Source organism: Cryptotermes secundus, unplaced genomic scaffold (genome assembly GCF_002891405.2).
Source record: "Cryptotermes secundus unplaced genomic scaffold, Csec_1.0 scaffold391, whole genome shotgun sequence".
In the NCBI taxonomy this organism is placed as follows: Eukaryota; Metazoa; Arthropoda; class Insecta; order Blattodea; family Kalotermitidae; genus Cryptotermes; species Cryptotermes secundus.
This window is the reverse complement of record NW_019737394.1, coordinates 1,832,774-1,855,236: the sequence shown is the minus strand read 5'-3', so window position 1 is coordinate 1,855,236 and position 22,463 is coordinate 1,832,774. Positions and strand designations below refer to the sequence as shown.

Here is a 22,463-nt window from a genome sequence, read left to right as displayed (position 1 = left end):
GCAAAGCGAAATCACAGGGGGCTAAGTCTGGTGAGTAGGGAGGATGGGGAACGATAACCATGTTGTTGTTAGTCACAAACTGTTTGGTTTTCAGGGACGTGTGTGGGTGTGTTGTCATGATGATGTAGCCAGTTGTGGTTGTGCCAAAGTTCTGGTCTTTTTTGGTGCACATTTTCTCTCAAGCATCTCAGAACATTAAAGTAAAAGTCAGAGTTGACCATAGTGTTAGGAGGAACAAATTCACGGTGAACAATTCCCTTCACGTCAAGAAGAAGACAATGCGCATGCTCTTTGTTGAACTCTGGACCTGCTACACCCTTTTCACTCTTGGTGATTGTGGTCTTTTCCACTGTGACAGTTGTTGCTCTGGTTCTGGATCATAACCATAAATCAAACTTTTGTCACCCATCATGATCCTAGAGATATGAGTAAGAGTTGGGACCTCATTAGCCTCCTCTCATAGCTCAAGACACACATTTACGCGCTGCTGCTTTTGATCATTTGTCAAGAGTCGGGGAACAAACTTCATGGTAATGTGACGCATGTTCAAATTTTCTGTTAAGATCTGACAATCTTCATAACTGATCCCAACAGTGTCTGTGGGTTTTTGGATTGTTCGGCAATGACCTTTGTGGATGAGTTCTCAAATTTTTCAACATTTTCTGTCGTTTTGCTGGTACTTGGTCAGTCTGAATGTTCAGCATCTTCAAGTGACACTCGACCAGTCTTGAAACGTGAATACCATTCAAAAACCACTGTCTATTTTAAAGAATGTTCTCCAAAAGCCTCATGAAGCATTTCAAGGGTTTTGGTAGTGGATTTACCGATCTTCATGGAAAACTTGATGCAGACGTGTTGCTTGATTTTGCCATCCATTGTTGACAAAATGACACATGAAGTCGAAAATGCACTCATGTAAAAACGTGTTCACAGTGCGGTCTCATGTGGCAGACTGATGCAATAGGCTTGCAGAAGTGTGACCTTGGCCTCCCTCTCATCCTTCACTGAGGCATTTATAACAATAACAATCCAGGAACTTTCCAATAGCACCTCGTATAGCATCCGTGACAGGATGACTAATGAATTGCATAGCAGTTGGTGGAATGAAAATTGGCAGGGGAAACCAAAGTACTTGGAGAAAACCTCCCCCAGTGTCAGGATAATGTAGCCAATGTACCGACTGGCTATGGGTTGGATGATGGGTTGGAGTTCAAGTCCTGGTAGGGTCAAGAATTTTTTCTTCTCCACATCATCCAGACTGGCTCTGGGGTCCACCTAACCTCTTATCCAATGGGTACCAGGGGCTCTTTCCCCTGGCGGTAAAGTTGCCTGGGCATGAATCTGACCACTCACCTGCAGCTAGTGCTGAGGTCTAGAAAATGTAGATCTGTACATCCACTCCCCCATAAGCCTTCATGGCATAGTGCTTAATTAGTTAAGTACAGGTACAACTTTACCCTTACCTTACACTTGTTTTAATTTGTTCATTAAGGCTGTTAAAACCTTATTTACTGATATAGTCAACATCATTAGTTTAAGAGAATAAAATTGCTTTAGTAACGTAATGTGTAGAATTGGTTACAAATATACTTTTTTTCTGACATTTCCATATTTATTAATGCAATATGCATAAGTTATTTTTGAGTAGCATTGTTGTTATAGTCTAAATATGCCTGAATCATATTGCTCTTTGTTGTAACAACTGTATACATTGTTTCTTCTAAATAATTCAATTCTAACATGTATTTTGTTTCTTCTAATGTTCGACGGCTTTCTCCGGAATCAAATGGTGCATCACAACTAAGATTCCTGTGTTGTTATTTTCAGTTTACCCATGATTTCAGAAGCCATTCTGTAATGCTTCTTAATTTACTTGCAGACTGAAGTGTAAACAAATAAGCGTTGGTGAGTGCTGTGTTTCTATCCTTGTGCTGCATACCCATAAGTTTATCTTCTTGCAGGAACTCTGATGGCAGAAGCTGAGTTACTTTCCATAGCTTGGGAAGTCGTGAATGAGTTCCACAGTCTCCGAGACAAGACCTGTGTGATTCGTCTGAATCATGCATATCTCTTGAAAGCAATTCTGATGCACTGTGGGATTGAGGAAGAGAAGTACCATGACATTTACACTATTCTTAGTGAGGCCAAGGTGTGCTTCAGGATAACCATGAAATGTTAAACTACTGTTAGTTCCTCGGAACTCTAGCCGTGGTAGAGGGGTCATACTATCTCTCGCAGGGCTGGGGGAGCAGTCTAATCAGCTTACATCAGCGTGGGTGCTACCAGTTTGGAATGTAGCGTCTTGGAGTGAGGTCAGGTGTCTAGTACGTTGTGTCGCTTGTTAGTTGGTACCAGTCATAGCGATTGTATTACGTGGTGTTTGTGTCACTATCATGGCACACCACTGCAATGTATCGGTTCCCCTGATCTCTGTAGGCAATGTTTTCTGCTTGGGTAGTAGCTCTGAACGTCACCACAGCAAGCGTACAGCTTTGCGTGCTCCACAAGTGTTTACCTTTTCGCACGGCTAAAGTTACGAGTAACTAACTGTAACAGCCTCTGAATATGTGATTGTTGTGAAAATTTGTATGTAGTTGTAGTGAAACTCCCATTTAAGGTTTCTTTGAGTAGCAGTGAATTTTAACACTGAACCAAGGAAAATTTAACTCTGTGAGTATTGACTTTGGATCATCAGGATTGAATGTTAAATGAAGGAAAACGTTAAATTGAGGAAAATCAGATGGGTGTTCCACTGTGAATCAAAATAAATTGAACATCCAACACTAGATAATTGTTCCTGCACCATTAACATTTGTGCTTGCATCTGAATGGCCTGCTGATATGCCTTCATCAGCCATTTAAATTTGTTGAGATGCCAGTTTTCTTAAATTCATTCATGTTGATATATATTTGTATTTATTTGCTGAATCATATTTTGTGGGAGCCATGAGACATTTATTTGGAACATCAGAGATTTAACATTCTCATGTCATTTGTTATGAATACTTGAAATATAATGGCCAGGTTTTTTAAGATGAAGGTTGTAGCTGTTCTTTATTTGGGGTTTTGCGTAATCACTGCGTTAGCCGTTCTTCTGCACCTTCGTAGTTGATAGGGCGCTGTTACGTGATCTGGGAACCACGTCAAGGTGCTTTGGAGTAGCAAGAGGACAATATCATGGGTTTAAGCTATGAGATTCTTTTCGGGGCCTAACGGGCCTTGCTTCGAAAGAAGAGGTTTTCTCGGTGAAGAAGTCTCTTAATTACACTTAGAGTTGATACAACGTTACACTTCCTTTATTGATAACACTACACAGTTACAAGCAGCAGTCTCTTGCAATTACAGTTGCACTTTTGGTACTCACTGTACGCTACTTGAAGATTCAGAACACTACTTTACTGTACAGTAGATGATGTACATCAATCTCCCAGCCTGGTATCTCACCGAATATACATGTTCCCTCACTGATTGCCCATGTGATCGGCCAATGCTGCTCTGCTTGCTCTACTTGTCTGTCTTCGCTATCCTGGGTCAGTCCTTTAATACCATGGGATGACGTAACATCCAGAACCTTCTCTTACCAGATTATTCTTGAAGCNATACGCCATCGTCAGAATCCTAAAGTAACTACGAGAACATTTTGGAAGCTTCATTTAATCAGGCTGGTGGAGTGATAGTAAACCGCTAATGTTACCACTGGCTGTCGTAGATCCTTCTAGTAGCCTCTTATCTGAACATTCCTTGCCGCAAATTCTTAGAATAGTTAATGCAAGACTGGGCGTAAGTTATGTTTAATACAAAATTCGTACTAAGTAACAAATATTAATTTCTTAAATTTATGCCAGTAGGTAATGATTGGTTACAAGGTGAATCCATCTTGATGTTGGCTAGAATGGATACTCTCTTGCCTCAAGAGTTGATATTATGAAGCACTGGTTAACAGGTTTCTGTTTCTGCTTTGTTTCCAGGATGAGAAATATTCAAAGTTTCAAGTGCAAACTCATTTAATCAGTCTCTGTCTAAAGGACCATGTAATGGTTACATTGTTTAGTCTAATTGGGACAGAGAATCCAATTTCCAAAGTTGCCAGTGCTTTCCGTATTATCACCAAGAGAAAGGGTGAGGCAGCATCATTAGCCAAGCAAGGCTTGCATGAATTAGAGACGATTATCTCCAACACAGAAGCCCTAGGAGTGAAGGTAATTCTATATTCATTGTTCTGTTTGTGGTCTGAATAACCAAAAGGACCAGCCAATTCTCGCATTGTACTTTTAGCCTGAGAATCATGACCCAGTATGAAGGTGTGCATTTCTTATTACAGAACTGAAACCTTTGCCCCTCACTGCATGTGGATGTTACATTGTTCATTGTTTCAGATAGGTTAACTTGTTGGAAACAACATTTTTATTTCAGGTGTCAGAATCTCGTTACGTTCATACCTGTGTTCACAAAACTCATCCCTGGACTCTGAGCCAATTGAATGCAGAATGCTAAATATGACAAATAAATAGTGTGGTTAACTTTTACGTGAATAAGCTGTCGGCAATCCACTTTTTTGACACAATTTTTTTTAACAATGTGCACTGAGTATTTAAGAAATTACAGTACATAATTAGATGTTGGGCTTGAAGATTATATGCAGTTGTGTTCAGATATTATTTGTATTTGATATAAAAAGCATTTTAAGGAATACTGTAACTGTATTGAGGTTGCACTGTATTTTGGATATGGTGCTTTTAAATGTTTTTATTAACATTTGCTGTTCTCTAATGTTGTGTATTACAGTGTCCTATTGTGGTTGCCCCAGGACTTGTGTACAATGTGCAGCAGTACTCGGGTATGATGTGTCAGCTAGTATGTGAATTAAAAAAGAAAAGAAGACGAAGCGGAATGGATGTAATTGCTGCTGGCGGGAGATATGATCATATGCTGGCCGACTTCCGGTAAGTTTCTGTCTTTAACATTAACAGTACATAAAATAAACCTGTAGCTCAGAAGCATAAATGCTGAAGAGATGGTACGGTTATATGAATGTACCAGCCCTTGTGCCTCTGAGGTAAAGAAATGTAATGTTTTTTAGCATGGCCTCTCAGATCTTCATGTCAGTTTCTAATTATGTAGCTGCTCTGGCAAAGTTTGTGATCTGTGGAATGCTGAACTAAACTGTTCTCTCCCCTCCTCTCCCTTTCCTTCCCTTCTCTTCTCTTCTCATAAAGGAGATGGACCAGCACTTCTTGGATCTTCCTGGACTTCATCTTTTTGGTATATTCTGTAATGTAGTTCTAACAGTTCTGTCTTCTGTCATCCTCTGGCTGTTTTAAAATCCATGTTGTTTTTGGCTGTATTCCACGTTGTTGTCTAATATCCTGGTTGGTAAGATGATCTAATCTTGTTTTTCTGACTGTCTTCCTTCACTGTGGTTTCTAATGAGTGTTTTGTTTTAGGAGTATCCATTCATATTTTGGAAGTATATATAAGAATTCGTTTTAAGGCTGATTTTTAAATTCTTGTTTCCAATCTTAGATATTTAATCCACCATGTACTCTTCTCCAAGTATAATTAGAATGATCAAGGCAAGGAGGATGAGGTGGGCAGGTCATGTAGAACGAATGGAGGAGACGAGGAATGCGTATAGGATATTGGTGGGAAAGCCAGAAGGAAAGAGACTACAAGGAAGACGAAGGCATAGGTGGGTGGACAATATTAGAATGGATCTTAGAGAGATAGGATGGGATGGTATGGATTGGATAGATCTGGCTCAGGATAGGGACCAGTGGAGGGTTCTTGTGAACACGGTGATGAACCTTCAGGTTCCATAAAATGCTGGGAAATTCTTGAGTAGCTGCAGAATTGGCGGCTCCTCCAAAAGGACTCAGCTCCATGAGTAAGTAAGTAATAGCCATCCAGATACTATGGCAGCTTTATGGGCTTGGTGTTGTACTTTTGACATGAAGTGCTCCATTGCTTTTTATCTCTGTTCCTAAGTATTTAAATTTTGCTACCTGCTCTACTGTGTTACCTTGCATCTCAAATTTGCATCATAGTGGTTCTTTACTTCTAGGCCTTTGTTTTGCTTACTGATATTTTAATATGATGCTTTGGACAACTTAACATGCACTGGGTAAACAGTGTTGGTAAGTTATTTTTGCTGTGTGCAATGAATGCCGTTAATGAAAAATTTGTGGCATTTGCCCACATTGCGTACTTCAGAATCAGTATACTTAACGCAAGTCTGGTGATCACAATGTAATGGTGTTATGGGTTATTGACCCTGTTTTATATTCAGGAGAGTCTAGGTGCAAATCCCAGTCTGGTTATGAGCTCCCTGACTTAAATTTATAATGATTTTAATCCACATTATTACTAATTTTTAATTAAAATCACTCTGTCATTTGATTCTACACACTGCACTAGATAAATCATCATCAGATAACCCAAGAAGAACACTCAGCATTGCAAGGATTTTGCCTTTTCCTGTACTTATGTGACAGAATGTAGTGAAATTAAATATTCCTTGCTGTGCTTAATATAGTATCTGGAAATATTAGGATGCAAGGAATATAAATGGTGTGGCAAAGGGTGAATGAACTGAACATGAGAATTGTAGGATTTATGTCACTTGTGAAGGTTGCTGGTACAGTGGGTTATAAGTGTAGATTGATTTGTTTTGTTCTGTCTGCAGTAAAACACTGGACATTACTGGTATAGCCTCTAAGGAGGTAAGTCAGGCTGCAGCTGGGATCAGCATCTCACTTGACAAGATAGTGTCTGTGTTACAAGATGAGAGTAATGCTCCAGCTGTTGACGTTGTGGTCTGTTCTGTTGGTCATCGATCCATGGTGAAGGAAAAGGCAGCTGTGATTCGAGAACTCTGGGCAGCTGGCATAAAGAGTTCTCTCATAGACAGTCATCAGGTACCTTGTGGTCCAAAATCAGTTAACTCTTTCACTGTCCATGTTATGTGTTATGGTTGTTTCCCACAATTATGATCTCCTTCTGAACCCTGTGAGTCTCGGCATACAGTGATGGCCAGTACAAGGACCACTAGCATTATGTGAGTCACAAATCACAGTGGGGAGGGCCTTATGCCTTATAGTTGTCCTAATTTTGTGATTGATTGGGTATCATTATTATTATCTGCTGCCACCAACCAGGAAAGAGTGCTCACTACTTATTGTAAGCACTAACAAACCTGGCTTCTATCTGATAGATGCAACAGCCAGCTATCCATACACAGGTTTTTATATAGTTCTTTGCAGTGAAGCAAATGCCAGGATATTAACTTGAAATGACCACAGCTGCTTCCTTTCCTACCACATGCATTTCACCATATCAATCTCATTTTATGCTATGCATATCACGAGTGATTCTGACCTATTGGAGCTTCCAGTCAATAAAACATGCATCCAGTGCTGCAGAGAGTAGAGCTGAGTATTCCCACCCTTGTACATATCAGTAACTTATTTTGGAAACTGTGTCTTTCTGAAGTGATCTTACAGGACTTTCTTTCTCATCTTATACACAGAGTTTAGAAGAAATCCAGGACTACTGCCAAGAGAATATGGTGCCTCACATAGTTATGCTGAAGGACACAGAAACAGGAACCCTTCGGGTTCGAAGCTGGGAAAAGGAGAGGTTAGTAGTGAAATTCCACCAGATATTTGAACTGGAACATTTTACCCTTTATTTTGATAACGCTTCTCTTTTTATGCAGCATTTTAGTTGTATTTCGCTTGATAATTCATAGAAATGAATAATTAATATCAAATTACACTATTATATATGAGGGAGAGTCAGTAAATAGGCCACAGATGGATATAAAACATAAAACGTGTGATATTCAAACCTGGCAAATACGTTTATTTCTTCACATATCCTCCACGAACATTGATACACTTGTCCCATCGCTTTATCAGTGCGTTGAATCCTGCAGCATAGAAGTCACTTGACTGTTGTCTCAGCCACTTCCGTACCTTTGTTTCAGTCTCTTCATTATCAGTGAAATGTTTGCCACACACTTGAATCGCTTTATGTGAGTCCTTTTGCCCACAGAAAACACAACAGAATATACTCCTGAAGTATACTCCTGAAGCATGGTCACCATTTTGACTACTGAAACCAGCCTCTGAACATGTGTATGCGCTTCTGATGCTTAGACTATTACAAAGCTGGAATGTGCTGCTACCTAGTGATACACATAGGAAACCTATTAAGTCCATTACAGCTGTTTTTCTTCCGTTTGTGACCTGTTTACTGACTCACACGTAGGCATGCAACAAAATTGTGGGCTCATTGTGATGTGACATGAGATGAATCTTGACAGATGAAAAAGGCAATATGAGATTGCTACATAGAACCTAGCAGCAAAGCGGCTTGGAAACAATCTGTGAACATTTTTCATTATGATTTTTGTTGCAAAGTCACTTCTCTTTTGACTCGGTATCTGACTGACTGGCAAAATAAACCAAGTAAAATTCCCATTTAAGGTTTCCTTGGGGAGCAGTGGAGTTCTACTTTAAATCAAGGAAAGTCTAAATGGAGACAGTTTAATACAGAGACTATTGATATGGGTTCACTGAAATCAAATGTTAAATGAAGAAAACCTTAAATCTAGCAACATTAAATTGTGGTTCCACTGTAAGTAATTAGCCAATTTTTTGTGCATTCTTTTTTGAGAAGCCAGTAGTTGCTCTTTTTATTTAATTTAATGCTTTTTATGGAACCCAGAGTTCATTATCACATTCACAAGGGGCTGCATCACCCTTCATTATAATATCAATAACACAGCTGAATACCATTGTAGTAGGTCTATTTCTTAAGCCTGTTGAGCAAGGCCAGAAAGTATGGTGGTTTTTCTTTTTAGTGGACTTTTGTACATAGCTAAGAAAGGACTACTTGAAAGTCCTCTGAAAAATTAGAAAGAACCCTCTTTTTACAATAAGTAACAGGTAACCTGTGTTTGTAGTGATCAAACTTCCACATTAAATTAACTAAAATTCTTCTTTGCCATGACATTGCTTAAATTATGCATTTTAACTCAACTTATTTGCAATAATTAAGTATTTGCAGTCATGAAGACTTTACTAGAAATGAATGTAGGAACTTCAAGCTTAAATTTAGAGCAACTTGCTATACAGTTTGGTACTTGCATTTCTTTGACATCAGATATAAAGATTGGCTGCCATGACTCAGCTTCCAGACACCAGAGTGCAGATAAGGTTAGATAACAGGAGAGAATTTTAGTTGTGCATGATACTTTGCTCATGTGTTCAGTTGTGTATATACTGTGCATCATACCCCATTCATGTGTTCACTTGTGTGTATACATTGTGCATCATACTCAATTGAAATGTTCAATTGTGTATACATTGTGCGTCGTATGTGTACCCAATTGTGTAAATGCTGTTGAATATATTACAGGTTTCAAGAGAGGAAGGTGAATGCCTCAGACCTGGTAGAGTTCTTGCAACGGTTGCTGAAGAGCAGTGGTGAGACTGCGGAGGCAAACAGTATGCTGACAAGATCAGAGTGTAAGGTGCCATGCAGTGATCCTGCAGGAGGAAATTCCTTAGTGAATATAAACTTTCTAACTGTGGAAAAATACCCAGCCAGTACTCGAAGGAGATTTGAAGTTCAGGTAATGTACAGATTCAAAATATTTTTAAGGTATAATACCAGAGATATCAACATAATTTGCCCTCTCCTTCTCAGAGGAAGTTAAAGACAGTTCAAGTGAAGTTCTCTATGATAGTGGGACTCTGCTTTCTTGAAATTGGTTAAAACTGGATGGAAGGATCGAAAATAAAATTGGATTTTCCTTTCAGAAACGAAAGTGAAATGTAATTATGTTGTTCAGAATTTAAGAGCATTAAATTACTTGAATGATATCAGTATTGCTTAGAATGGAAAGTTATTTTCATGGGTCTTTAAGGAATATAAACTGCACTGCATAATCAAGCATGTGGGCAAAAAGGGAATCATTGTATTTTATAGTTAGTTGCTTGCTGTAATGCATAATTGTGCTCTAACATGCACCTACATGGGCACCTTACATCAGGTGTTAGGCTGCGCCATAGCTCAAGTGGTTAGTTGCTGGTTTCCCACTGTGGCAGCCTGGGTTCTAACCCGGGTCTGGTCAAGTGGAATTTGTGGTGGACAAAGTGGCGCTGGGGTAGATTTTCTCCGAGTACTTTGGTTTCCCCTGCCAATTTTCATTCCACCAAATTCTCCATCATCATTATCACCCGTGGCAAGCGGCCTCCGTAGTCTAGGGGTAACGTTCCCACCTCATGACTCAAGGTACGCGGGTTCAAAAACCCGGCGGAGGTCGTGGAATTTTTAAGGGCGGAAAAATTCAGGGAACAAGTCCTCCGGGAGGGACTTTAAGCCGTGGGTCCTGTGTCGTAGATTTACGGCATGTAAAAGAACCTCATGTCTCTAGGAGACCTCTGAGCAAAATTAGGTCAAGTTTCCTGCCCAACTAGTTACCAATTCCTCCGGTAGATGGGGGAAGTATTAGATACCACTGCCAAGTAGAGGGTAGAAACCTTGCTGGCAGAAAGGGACTAGGAACCCCTGCCAGAGGAGGGACGACCTCGCTGACAGAAAGGGACTAACTATTAGATACCACTGCCAGTAAGAGGTTGGAACCTCGCTGGCAGAAAGGGGCTCATAGTAAGCACCAGTACCGGTAGGGTATGGAGACAGTAGAAATTAAAGGGGGACGCACAATGGACCAGTAACCAGTCTAAGTGCATGGGGAAACCCACCCCCTCAATACGGAATACGGAATCACCCATGGCAGGTACAATAGGCCAATCAGTGGCCGCCGTGTTGAGTGGACCCAACTGGGCTCCACCCCCCATTATGTGAATTAAAAAAATTAATTACATCAGGTTTTCAGTCATATACCTTAGGTTTGTTTTCAACTCAGCCAGGAAATGAACTCATGTTAACACTATGTTTTTAACATAACCTAGAAAATAAAAAATAAAATCCATGAATGTTAGCACTTTTGAAATTATTTCTTGTGTGGAGAGTACAGTCTTCTGGGTTGTAACACTCGTGCAGTTTGGAGAGAGCCTGACATTCTTCACCTCTATTTTTGGAAGCAAAGAATAAGTCAAGCAAGGAAACAGCACAAGCAGGTGGCAGGCCAAATGTGCTGCTTCTGCTGGATCCTTGCTTGGCCTGCTCTTCGACCCTGATGATGGAGGCCACATGTTCATACAGAGCCTCTGAACCACATGGCATTACTACACAGAAGACTGCCCTCTTCATAGTCACTATTATGAGAACCATAAATGTAATGTATTTGTTACTCATTCAGCAGTGGATGTGCATTAACCTTTTTACTGTTAAGTAAATAAAATCTATCATAACCACCTGTGCTGAATTAATTTTATAATGCATTTTTGTGGAAATAAGGGTAAATCAAGTAGAAATTTGAATAATGCACGCTTACCAAATCTTACATGATGAAGATGATTTTGCTGGTAAATCCACTAGTTTTTAAATATGTTTACAGGTGGCATACAAATGCATCAAGATATCTGCCTTGTAGTTCATTATGTTTGTGATAGATGGAAGTATGTGCTTGGCAGATTTGAATGCATCCAGAAAATTAGTTTGGATGGTACATGTTTATAAAGATCACACCTGTAAGAATGTGGGTGCAACAAGGATGCTGTGTTGAAACATGCGCTGAGCAGCCTAAAGGTTAATATCTAGTCTGTCTTGTTAAGAAAGGGTGGAATGTAGATTAACCTGAAGACTTAACAGCTTTATTTTCTGTCCTACCAGGACAGTGTTTTAGTGGTTGAAGAGAGTTTTGTAAACAGAGTTTCCACATATGTTGTTCCATACAAATTCTTCATACCATTCTAAAGTTCTGACTATGATCTAAATATTGTAATTAGAAAATGAGGTCAAAGTGTTAGTTTTGAAATATGGCAGTTATCAGCAAAAACAAAAGTAAGGAATTAATTCTTTCTTTATTTCTTTCACTGTTTGTTGAGCATTGAAACAGAAATTTAAAATTAGCACAGAAATACAGAGTGTATGAAAGTAGAATTATTATCTTTCCTAATATTTCTGAATTGTCACATTATTAGCTTCTTATCTGTTGGTACTACAGTGTGTTGTCTCCCTGTCTGTCACACTAGTTAGTGCCTTCTTAGTATGATACACTGTTCATGAGCAAGAAATATTATGTGATTAAGTGTATTATATGAACAAATATAGAAAGGAAATGTTCCCCGTCTCTTCATGTGAGTGTAGTTGATAGGTGGCCCCAGCAGATAGCTCATTTCCATATACATAGAAATCCCTGTTTGAGGTCTCTGTGGATCACTGGATTTGAACAGTAAACTTAATCTTAAATGGTGGTAATTTAATTTACTGACTTGGGATCATTGAAACAGAGTACTAAATGAAGGAGAACCTTAATTCTGGGAACAGTAAATGGGGTTTCCACTGTATGTTGATTTTTTTAATATTGGCATTTTCAATTTTGGCAGTGACAAGTCCATATTGACAGCAGCCTCAGCATTCAGTAGTCATAATATTGAACATTTGGTATAGAAATGTTCCTTCATTTCGTTAGGATTTACTTTAGTTAGCTATTCTTCAAGTAAAGAATTTCTGCCAAGGTTTGTAAAGAACATTCATAATGCACAGTGATTTCAGTTTGATTACATTTAACAGTTATTTCACATAGGATTTGAGATTCTCACAGCTCTATTTATGAAGAGTTCTGTCTTCTAGGATACAATGCCTTGTAGTCTGTTGCAAGTCAGCTGTTATTTTGGAGGAACATGTCTACTTCATCGGAGCTGAAGAATAAGTCTAGTAAGGAATCAACATGAAGCAGGTAGCAAGCAGAGCTGGTTTCTTGTGTGGCAATTCATTGACCCTGAATATGGACTTGACATGTTCCTGCAAAACTTCAGTTGAATTTTCAACATACTGTGCAACATTATATCCCTGAATATAGAATTCTTATTAATTATTTCATTTAATTTGTGATGGAAGCATCTTATTTAATTATTATTTTTTTCACTGTTTATTGTTTTATTGTATGCAGACATTGATGGTGAATAGTACTGTCCTGGCTTTAAACTCAAAAAGTGGAGAACAGTTTGAAATTGTAAATGTTCACACATGCCTACAGCTGTGACTAAGTCAGTCTGCCCTGTTTGATGCAGATGTTGTCACACATGTCCAGCACACTTCAGTGTCTATCTGCTAAAGTTCGTGTGGAAGTGTTGGCCCTGAATGTGGAGTCTGCAGCAGTAAAGACATTGGCTATGCATCTTGAGTTGGATTTGGACCAACAAGAATTTCAGAAGAGCATTGCACTAGTAACTGAAAGGTAAGTTGAAGAGTACTGTATACTGGGATTGATGCCATATAGTCTGGTAGAAGTTCACAGAAGTTTCAGAGGAATGTACTACTTCCACCTTTAGGGTCACTTCTGAAAATAGAATACTTTTCATAGTCACCGATCCAAGAATCTCACATCCAATGAAAGGTAAGTTTTCAATGTGAATTGATGTATGTGGGTTTAGTACTGAAAAGCTAGAGACTGACAGAATTCTTTATGTTCATCTTCAACAAATTCCAGATATTTAATAACAGAAAAGACAGCTCTTTAATGTCACTAATTCTATGTAAATAGTGTATCAGTGCTGATATGGTTCTGAGTTTCCCATTTAGACTGTAGAAGTGTTTCACATGTTATCCACATTTTCTTCTCAGACTAAAAGTCTTCCATTCTGATTCCAAATTTTTCATGCAGCCAGAGCTGTTGTCACTGCCATAATGTTTGCTTTTTTTTTAGGCACCCACGCCATAGGAAATACTTGATAAGAATCTGTGATGAAATCCATGATCTGAGATGTGAAAAGAACTGTCCAGTAATTATACTATATAGCTTAGGTGATAACGTTTTTAAAGTTCTTATGTGACTGAATATTCCTGCCAACAGTACCTGTACTGAAGAACAAAGAGTGGCTACAAGTTTTTGTATATTTATGTTTTGTGAGATGGTTTATATTAGATGTTGGTGCTGAAAGTTCTGAAAGTTTTGAAGGATGATTAATGCCTGGCCCGCAACCAGTATAAAACAGCATTATTATGAACTTAATGACCATTTGGTATTGAGAACACTTTGCATTTCATTGTGTTCTGTGCTACCAGTCTGTGATATGGAAGAATAAAGTATACTTATAGAAAATGTGTTGCATTCCATGCTTTGCAGAGCACACCAGTTTTCTGAGCACTAGTAAAATCTGTTGACAGTGTGTACTAGCATTAATCTTGTACTTTCCCTTTCCCAGATTCATATGTCTGTCTTTAACTGAACCAGCAATTATTCTGTAAAGAATTCATTGTTGCATATTCAGTACCTTTTCTGCACATGAGGTTCTGCAAACTGCATTTTACAGTTTAGATTTTGTATGGAAAAGTGTGTTGAATGCTCTTTTTATAACAGACTGCACATAGTTGAGAACTTGTGGGTAAGAACGTTCATTTTTGTATGTAATCTCATTTTGCTCTCTTTTTATTATGGGAGGACTATAGCGAGGAAAATTTTTCCATCCCCATAGTATATGTTTCCAGGGCTCCAGAAATGTGGTGTGAGTCTCCTAACTACTCCTCATATCCAGTCACTCACATGTTGGATTTGAGGTTCTCACAGCAATGACTATGAAGAGCATAGTTTTCTGGATCTTATTGCCATGCAGTGTGGAGAAAGACAGAACTTTTGGGGGAACATAATACCTCCATTTTCAAGGAAGAAGAGTAAGTGAAACTAGAAACTAACAGAAGCAGGTGGTAAGCTCAGCTTCTGTTGGTTTCTTGCTTGTCTTATTCTTCTTCCCCAAAAAAGGAGGCATTATATTATCCCAAAAATTAGCCAATCTCTGAACTCTATGGTGTTGCAACAGAGAAGCAAGTGCTCTTCAGTCACAGTCTGAGAAGTATGCCTTATACACATATTTGTTTGCATGTGAGTAACCTCAGTTAACTTACCAGTATATTTCTGGAGCCCTGATTTGCTCTCTGACTAGATTATGGCATGTAGAGTGCTTTTAATGTAAAAAGGAATTACAAGTGTGAAAGGTATAGATTGTAGTCTCCAATAAAGAGTTTATATTTCTCATTTTTACATTATATTTTACATTGAAATTTAAAAAATGAGATTGAAATGTTGTATTAGTAGATATTTATTCATAATACATACTATCAGTTGATAGTAATTATAAGTGAATTAGATGAGAAAATAAAGAACACTTATGTTGCAGGGACCACATAAACCCAATACATTTTATGTATTTGCCCTTTGATGAAGACTGGAAATTACTTCTCTGTTTCTTACATTTTTACCATTGTTTTGTCTCTGAATAAAGTTCATGCTTTGAAGACATAAGAAAATATTCTAGTGATTTTATTGTAATATCCTTTTTTTCTTTGTGAATGGAATTCATGAAGTAACAAGCCATTTGTGCTATGGTGGAACACAATAATAACCTTCTGGAGTAAGTATGACTTACTCATACAATGAGATGTTCATTTTAGTAAGTTTTTATCTATTGATTATATTCAGCACAGCAGTGTTCAGTTTTAATGAGAGTACTTCAAGAATTCCTGCTGTAGTGAGTACTCTTCTCTCATTTCTGCATTTGCATAAACATATATTTTGTGGCTTTCATATGATGCATAATATGTCATGGAGACTGGGGAAAAAAACACTGAGATTTTCATAATCATTTGCAGTTACAAGTTGTAAGCGTTCAGTAAATCAGTTACAAATCGAAAACCCCGTGTCTTGTCACTAACATGTGACAATACTTTCATGTTTCTTCTACAGGAGCACGATGTACCAGCTGCCATCCTGTAGAACCAGTCCTGCCCTTATCAGCCTCCTGTTGCTCCTCTTTGCAGCAGTTTGTAATCCTACCCTCTAGGCTTAAACGTGGCTGATGGATCAGCACTGAGGTTTGTCATTTGTGCCAAATTTATAATTTGCAAATGTTCAGCCATGCATTTTCACACCACTGATACGGTTTTCTGTTGCACATACCTTGCCCCAGTGCTGACTTGATTACATTCATGAGAACAAAACTTAACAGTGCCCATTGTTTGTGTCAAATTCATAGCTGTGATCACATGTTCTTTTGTCCTGAAGATGGAGGCAGCTCTTGCCTCTAAAATGTTGGTAAGCATCTACAAGACTACACAGTGTTATGTCCCAGAGGTCAATGATGTGCTTAATCACCTGATTTATGAACTGAGCACAATTTATTTCTTATGAAAAACTGTTTATTTCTTTTTATAATGAACAATGTTACATTGTCATAGGTTTTCTCAAGTTTGTTTAGTGATGCTGTCAGTGTCGAGACTATGTAGTGTCAATAAATTCATAGAAATTTGTATTACAGAAACGTGGAAAGGTGTTCTCTGGTTAGCACTTACATATTCTGTTAAATATTGACATACAAACCATCAAGCACTCCTAGCTCTCTGAATCTCCCTCAGTTCAGTGTTTGACAGGACTCCATCAATTTTAGGCATCATGATTTGACTGACAGCTGTTGATACATAGATTTAAATGTTGTTCCCCCTTGCGAGTTCACATTTCTTTGGATGGGTTTGTACACCAGTGCCATAAAATTTTATTCTTTGGTCCTTACACTGTGTTGGGATCTCATCGTCTACATTCCAGCAATATGCATGTGGAACCGAATAAAGCCATAGAGTGGGATGTGGTCTAGCCTGAGCAAAAATAGGTTTGTAATTTAGACCTAAATATTCCTTTCACTTAAGTTTCTCATAGACTCACTCTTGCCAAAGAAACCCCTGATGTGGGGTTATAAGCTGTGATCATAAGATTGGGCTTGAAATTTCAGTGAAGTTAACATAGCCAAACCAGCAGTGAATGTAATAGTCTGGTTCCAATTTCATGTAGTTTCCTCCATCTGATGACACTGCAAATAATTCCCATATTTGTGCCAAACTGTATATATTGATTTATTTTGGATGGATAATTAGGAATGGGTATGACTCGGTTAATGGAATTTGAATCATATTTTGGTGGCCGTAGCATACAGCTGCATGGTCTTGGAATTCAGTGACTTCAGTGTATAATTTTGACAAGATCATCTTAATTTTCCATATATAGCTAGCTCTGGTGGCTGTCTCGTTAATTACATCTCATGTCCCATTTGCCCACTGTGCAATTTTCTCCTGTTGGTTCATAGAGTCTGACCAGCTGTTCCATGAGATCTACCATCTTGTCATATTTATATTTTTCATAATGTCATGACTGGGGATACGCGGTTTCATAGTTGGTTGAGGCACTATGTTACAAGCCAGAAGGTCGCGGGATAAAATCCCGATGAGGTGGATTTTTTCAGTTTACCTAATCCTTCAAGCCACACTATGGCCCTGGGGTCGACTCAGCCTCTAACAGAAATGAGTACCAGGAATATTCCTGGAGGCAAAGGACAGCCAGCGTGTAAGGCTGGCAACCTTACCGCCATCTGTGAGCTGACTGTCTAGAAAATTTGGAAGCCTCAACATCTCACAACCCTGTTGGCCTCCATGGTCTGTTACAGGGATACCTTTACTTTTTTTTTTTAATGTCATGATTAAGGTCATTGGTAGTCGTTACCTGATTATTTACGTCATGAATGAGGCTACTTTGCTGTAGTTTCAAGACATCTCTTGCATTGCTAACTGGGGAGGTAACTTTCCATGAAACGTCTTGTCAAAGCTTCTTTTAACCTGTCATAGGTGACCATGTCATATATGTTAAGGCCTTCCCTTGCAGCTTTTCTTTTACAATATGTCTTATCTGCTGCTGTCCATTGACTAATCTTGGCATGCAGTTCTGTCTGACTGAAAGATTCAAACTGGTTTATTTATGAAGAAAGCAGTCTTCTGGGATTTGGCACTGTGTATATGTGGTGCCAAATCCCAGAAAACTGCTTTCTTCATAGTCACCACCGTGAAAACCTCAAATCTTACATCTTACATGGTTTATTTATATGTCCTGAACATTCTTTAAAGTTCACTGCTAGTGACATATCCTCTGTCCTTCCTGAACTCAAATTTTGTTGTTCTAACATTGCCAGCTGTATATCCATGATGAAAGTTACTTATACCTTTCCTATACCCCAAACCATGGCTGACAAAAAACGTAGCACTTCTGCCTCCACTTGCCATGCTGGCGGTGCTATTGACGTCACTGATGCCACCACTTGCTGTATGGTCCAGGGATGAGCAAGTCTTCCCCTTATCATGCTTTTAATATGTGGGCTAAGCTGTACACACACATAGATGCACTGGAATTTTGCCAAGCTGTTTTCCTCATAACTGCCTTTATTACTTCAATTAATGCATCACTTAACGATGCAAACATCTCCACTTACACACACACACACACACATGCACAGTCATACACAAGGAGTGGGCCTAACTGCTGGCCCTTGCACCTCAATTTTAGTGATCTGTTGTGCATTATCCTCTATTTTAACCCTTCAGCAGTCCCAAACTCTGAATGAAGCACAGAGTTCCGCTTGTAGGGGCGTTAGGATAGTTATCTGGTTCCTTAGAATAGTGGCCCAGATGATAAAATCGTAATTGGCTATGGCCTCATACTCTCATAGGATATGCGTGGCTGTTACATGTTTTTCTGGGCACATTTTGCAAACTGGACTGTCTTTCAATCCCATTTTGAAAAGGTGTCCTTTTAGGTGACAAATGTGCTGTAAGTAGTCCTGTCACCCACCATAACTGCTCCTGTTTAGGTTTAAGGATACCTTGCTTCTTCTGAGTGGGGGTCCTTGTATTAGTACCATTTCCTGTTTGACTCCTATTAAGGACTCCCAGTGTCTTTTTGGTCTGCATAGACCTGGACAGCTTTCTTGGCAACTCCTACTGCACAGTGGCAGCATAGGTGGCAATGGGTCTTACATCCACGGTGTAAATCCAGTACATCACCTTCAGTTTCAGTCCTCAGGTTTCTCAAACATGCCTCTGCACATTCAAAAGGTCCTGTAGGCCTTATTGGTTACTTTATCCAGATGTTTTTTTCCATATCAATCCCTTGTCTGGTGTTAATCCAAGGTACTTGACCTCATTAGATAGCTGGATTGTATTATTGAAGCGGGTTGGTTCCATAAGTCACCTAATATTCTCTTCCTAGTAAAAGGTATTATCACCGTCTTATTGGGGTTGAAGGACAATTTTTTCCTGTCGCACCAGGGTTAGACTATACATAGAGCTGTTTGTAAGACCTCTGATACAGTTTGAGAGAATTTTCTGATAATTAGGATTGCAGTATCATATACTTATCTTACTTTGTAATAATCATTGTCATGTAGCTCACAAAGAAGCTTATCCATGACCAGGCAGAGGCAAGAGTACATCTCCCTGCAGGCATCCCCTAGCTGTGGACACCCTCGTGGTTTCTCCTGACAATGTAAGTTCTACTTTCCAGCACACAACTGATCCACATGCAAACAGTGGGCTCAGTACCATGCCCTTCAGAAGCCTGCATTAGTATGTCAAATGAGTTCTGTTGGATGCTCCCTCTATGTCAAGGAATGCTCCTACTGTGATTTCCTTGTATTTAATAGAATTTTCTATGTGTCTTACTACATTGTGAAGTGCAGTTTCAGTTGCCTTATGAACTTGGTATGCATGTTGGTCTCGGTGCAGAGGATGTTCCTTTAGTACACTGTCCCACATACATCTCCACAAATTTCTCCCTCGTCTTCACATGAAAAGGCAACAGTCTGATAGGACGTATGACTCAGGCTCAGTATAGACAGATTTCCCAGGCTTTGGAAATAAACGTCACTCTTACCTACCTCCAAGTGCCAGGCAGGCTCTAAATGTATGGCAAAGGTACAGAACTAATTGCTCTGCCCCTTGCTGCAAAAGTGTCTCTTCTGATTTAAATGGTTTCAATGTACCTAGTCCCTATCTAATTTTGCATTGATTGATTGCATTTCTGGCCAGGTTCCAGTCTTCCCTGTTTATTGTGTGTTTCCTTATGTCCAGGTTCTGCTGTCCCTGCCCATAATTTGAATCTTCAATCAGCGTTGAGTCTGGAAAGTAAACTCTCAATAACCCTTTCAGAATCTCCCTTCTGGTTTAGGTGGACTAACCTTCAGGTAGCTTAATAGTGCTGACCCCATTGGTTGCTTGTTTTGCCATGATCTTCATGAGTTTGGCACTCCCTGGTACAGCAGTGATCTCCTGGCAGTACCTCCTCCATGAAGACTATTTGGCTTTCTTACTTTCTTTGTTGCAACAGGTGAGGGGTTCCTTATAGGTGGCCCAGTGACCTGTCCTTTTAGATACATTAAATAGCTTTCTTATATTGGCTGTCAGCCCACTCATCTCTATATTCCAAAAAGGTGCCTTGGTGAGCAAGTGGCCTAGGCTGGACAATTGTTATGATAGGACTTGATAATGACATTCTTTGAAACTGACAACATTGTGAAGAAACTGCTGCTACCTGCCAAGAAATAACTACGTAGATGCACATGCATGTTCCCAAACATGGGCATGCACTGCCATAAAGATCAAAGTTTCATGTTAGTTCAAACTAAAGAAACCTGAGTCATGTAATAATTACCAACACACATAACATAGAACTATAAATATCACTTAAATCTTCACCATTATCCTGAATTTTGCTATTTAGGAAATACCTGATTAGAATGATGTCCAAGGATCAGCTGTCACGATAATTTTCATGCTTGTCAACAGTTAATTTAATTTTGTTTTTCAATCTCAACACAACAACTATTAAATTCTCATTCACGTTTGCCTTGTATAACGAGTTTATTGATCTTAATGGTACGGCAGTGTGCTACATGTTTTGGCTTATAGAGCCATCATCAGGCAGTATGCACTAACAACTGTTCACAAATTATTGAAATGGGTTTTGTATGAATTAATATATTACAATACACTTGGTCGTCGACTTACGACCTATGCAACTTATGACCAGCCGCACTTATGACCACAAAAAAAAAAAATGAAAAATAAAAGATCATTAAAATGTAAAAGGTTTTAAAAATAAATTATAAAGATGTTAAAAATACTGTTAATAAATATATGACTGACATACGACCAGATCGACTTGCAACCTGTCAGTCAGAATGGAAGTCGGTCGTAAGTCGACGACCAAGTGTATAACAACTCTTATTAATGTATCTGATTTTACATGTGGTTAATATTTCATTAGAATTAATGCTATTCTTGTAAATATACTAAAATTTGAGTAGAAGTTTTATATTAAATGGGTGCCAAGAGATGCAGATAAAAGTGTCTATAAGAAAATAAAACAATATAAATATAATAAAAGTTTTTAAGTTATAAAATACGCTCAGATAATGAATTAAAGTGTTGTTCGTTATGTTGTGTTTAAATATCTCATACATAAATACTATTCATGTTGGTGTCCATAATTGCATTTATGGCGCTACAATATGCAGTTATCTGTGAGTGTTGATCTGATCGTGGTCTAGTCTGTTTGATTTCTTTATGCAGCACTCGCATTGTTTGGAACTATTTGTTATGATGTTCCATACTGTTTATTTCTATGTTTCCTGGTCTGGTTTTCTTTATTTTATGTGTTTATCCACCTTTCACATTTCAAAATGTTAACATAACATTTCCTTATGTTATGATATTGTTTTTACTATTAGGGGCCTCCACATTCTAATCGCCCTGAGATCCCCGTGACTGTAAACCCGGACCTGCTATCACGCGAACTCTGAGCTTGTTCCTCATGCCAAGGTTCAGTAAACAGTTGGGGGTCAAGGGCAGCCTGTTCCTTCTTGGAAATGACTCCCCGGAAACAGACAACCTCCCGCCAGTTTTGGTCAAACTAAGGAACATGACTGTGAAGCCGCAAATAATGACTTTATAAATCGGCCGTTAAAACTGTTTTAAAATATCGCCCAAGGATGTCCGGTGAAATTATGCAAACTATAAAATATTTTGTCTCCTGACTACCGGAGAGTTCTGTCTCCACTTCAGGGCGAAAACTTCCGTAGCTTTAACTTACCTGCGAGTGTGAGAGAGAACGTGCTTTAAGTCGCTCTTAAACTGCAGTTGATTTCCCCGGCTTCAAACTGTTTCCCGAAAATCAGTGCTGACTGACCTATTGCGGTGCAATACTCAAGCTTCAGTTTGTTTAGTCTACTTTATCGTTTAAGATTTCAGTTAATAAAAGCCTCTTCGATTTATGGAGTACAGAGTGCCAGTGAGGTTGGTTTTCTCCCAGTACTTCGGTTTCCCCTGCCAATTCTCACTTCATCAACTGCTCCACATTCATTAACCCACCTATCATCAACAATATACAGGCTGAAACGAAATTTGCCCACAAGATCTGCATTGCGTGATTTTTTGACGTCTCGGGACTTAAGCTATACAAT

General features: G+C 38.9%; 1 protein-coding gene across 3 annotated transcripts in view; it reads left to right on the top strand.

Annotated features, from left to right (window-relative positions):
- The window catches only part of LOC111870318 (eIF-2-alpha kinase GCN2), a 62,470-nt gene extending 47,022 nt beyond the window's left edge, over nucleotides 1-15,448 (top strand). The window contains exons 21-28 of one of the 3 annotated variants that reach the window (XM_023862496.2): nucleotides 1,962-2,149; nucleotides 3,969-4,199; nucleotides 4,786-4,943; nucleotides 6,683-6,914; nucleotides 7,526-7,635; nucleotides 9,421-9,637; nucleotides 13,206-13,372; nucleotides 13,841-15,448. In XM_023862496.2, coding sequence (XP_023718264.1) covers nucleotides 1,962-2,149; nucleotides 3,969-4,199; nucleotides 4,786-4,943; nucleotides 6,683-6,914; nucleotides 7,526-7,635; nucleotides 9,421-9,637; nucleotides 13,206-13,372; nucleotides 13,841-13,967 — 1,430 coding nt within the window. In that variant the 3' untranslated portion in view covers nucleotides 13,968-15,448. Of the gene's footprint in view, nucleotides 1-1,961; nucleotides 2,150-3,968; nucleotides 4,200-4,785; nucleotides 4,944-6,682; nucleotides 6,915-7,525; nucleotides 7,636-9,420; nucleotides 9,638-11,527; nucleotides 11,713-13,205; nucleotides 13,373-13,840 lie in introns of those variants that run through there. The other 2 variants (XM_023862497.2, XM_023862498.2) reach the window with 2 other exon arrangements.
- The last annotated feature ends 7,015 nt before the right edge of the window (nucleotides 15,449-22,463 follow it).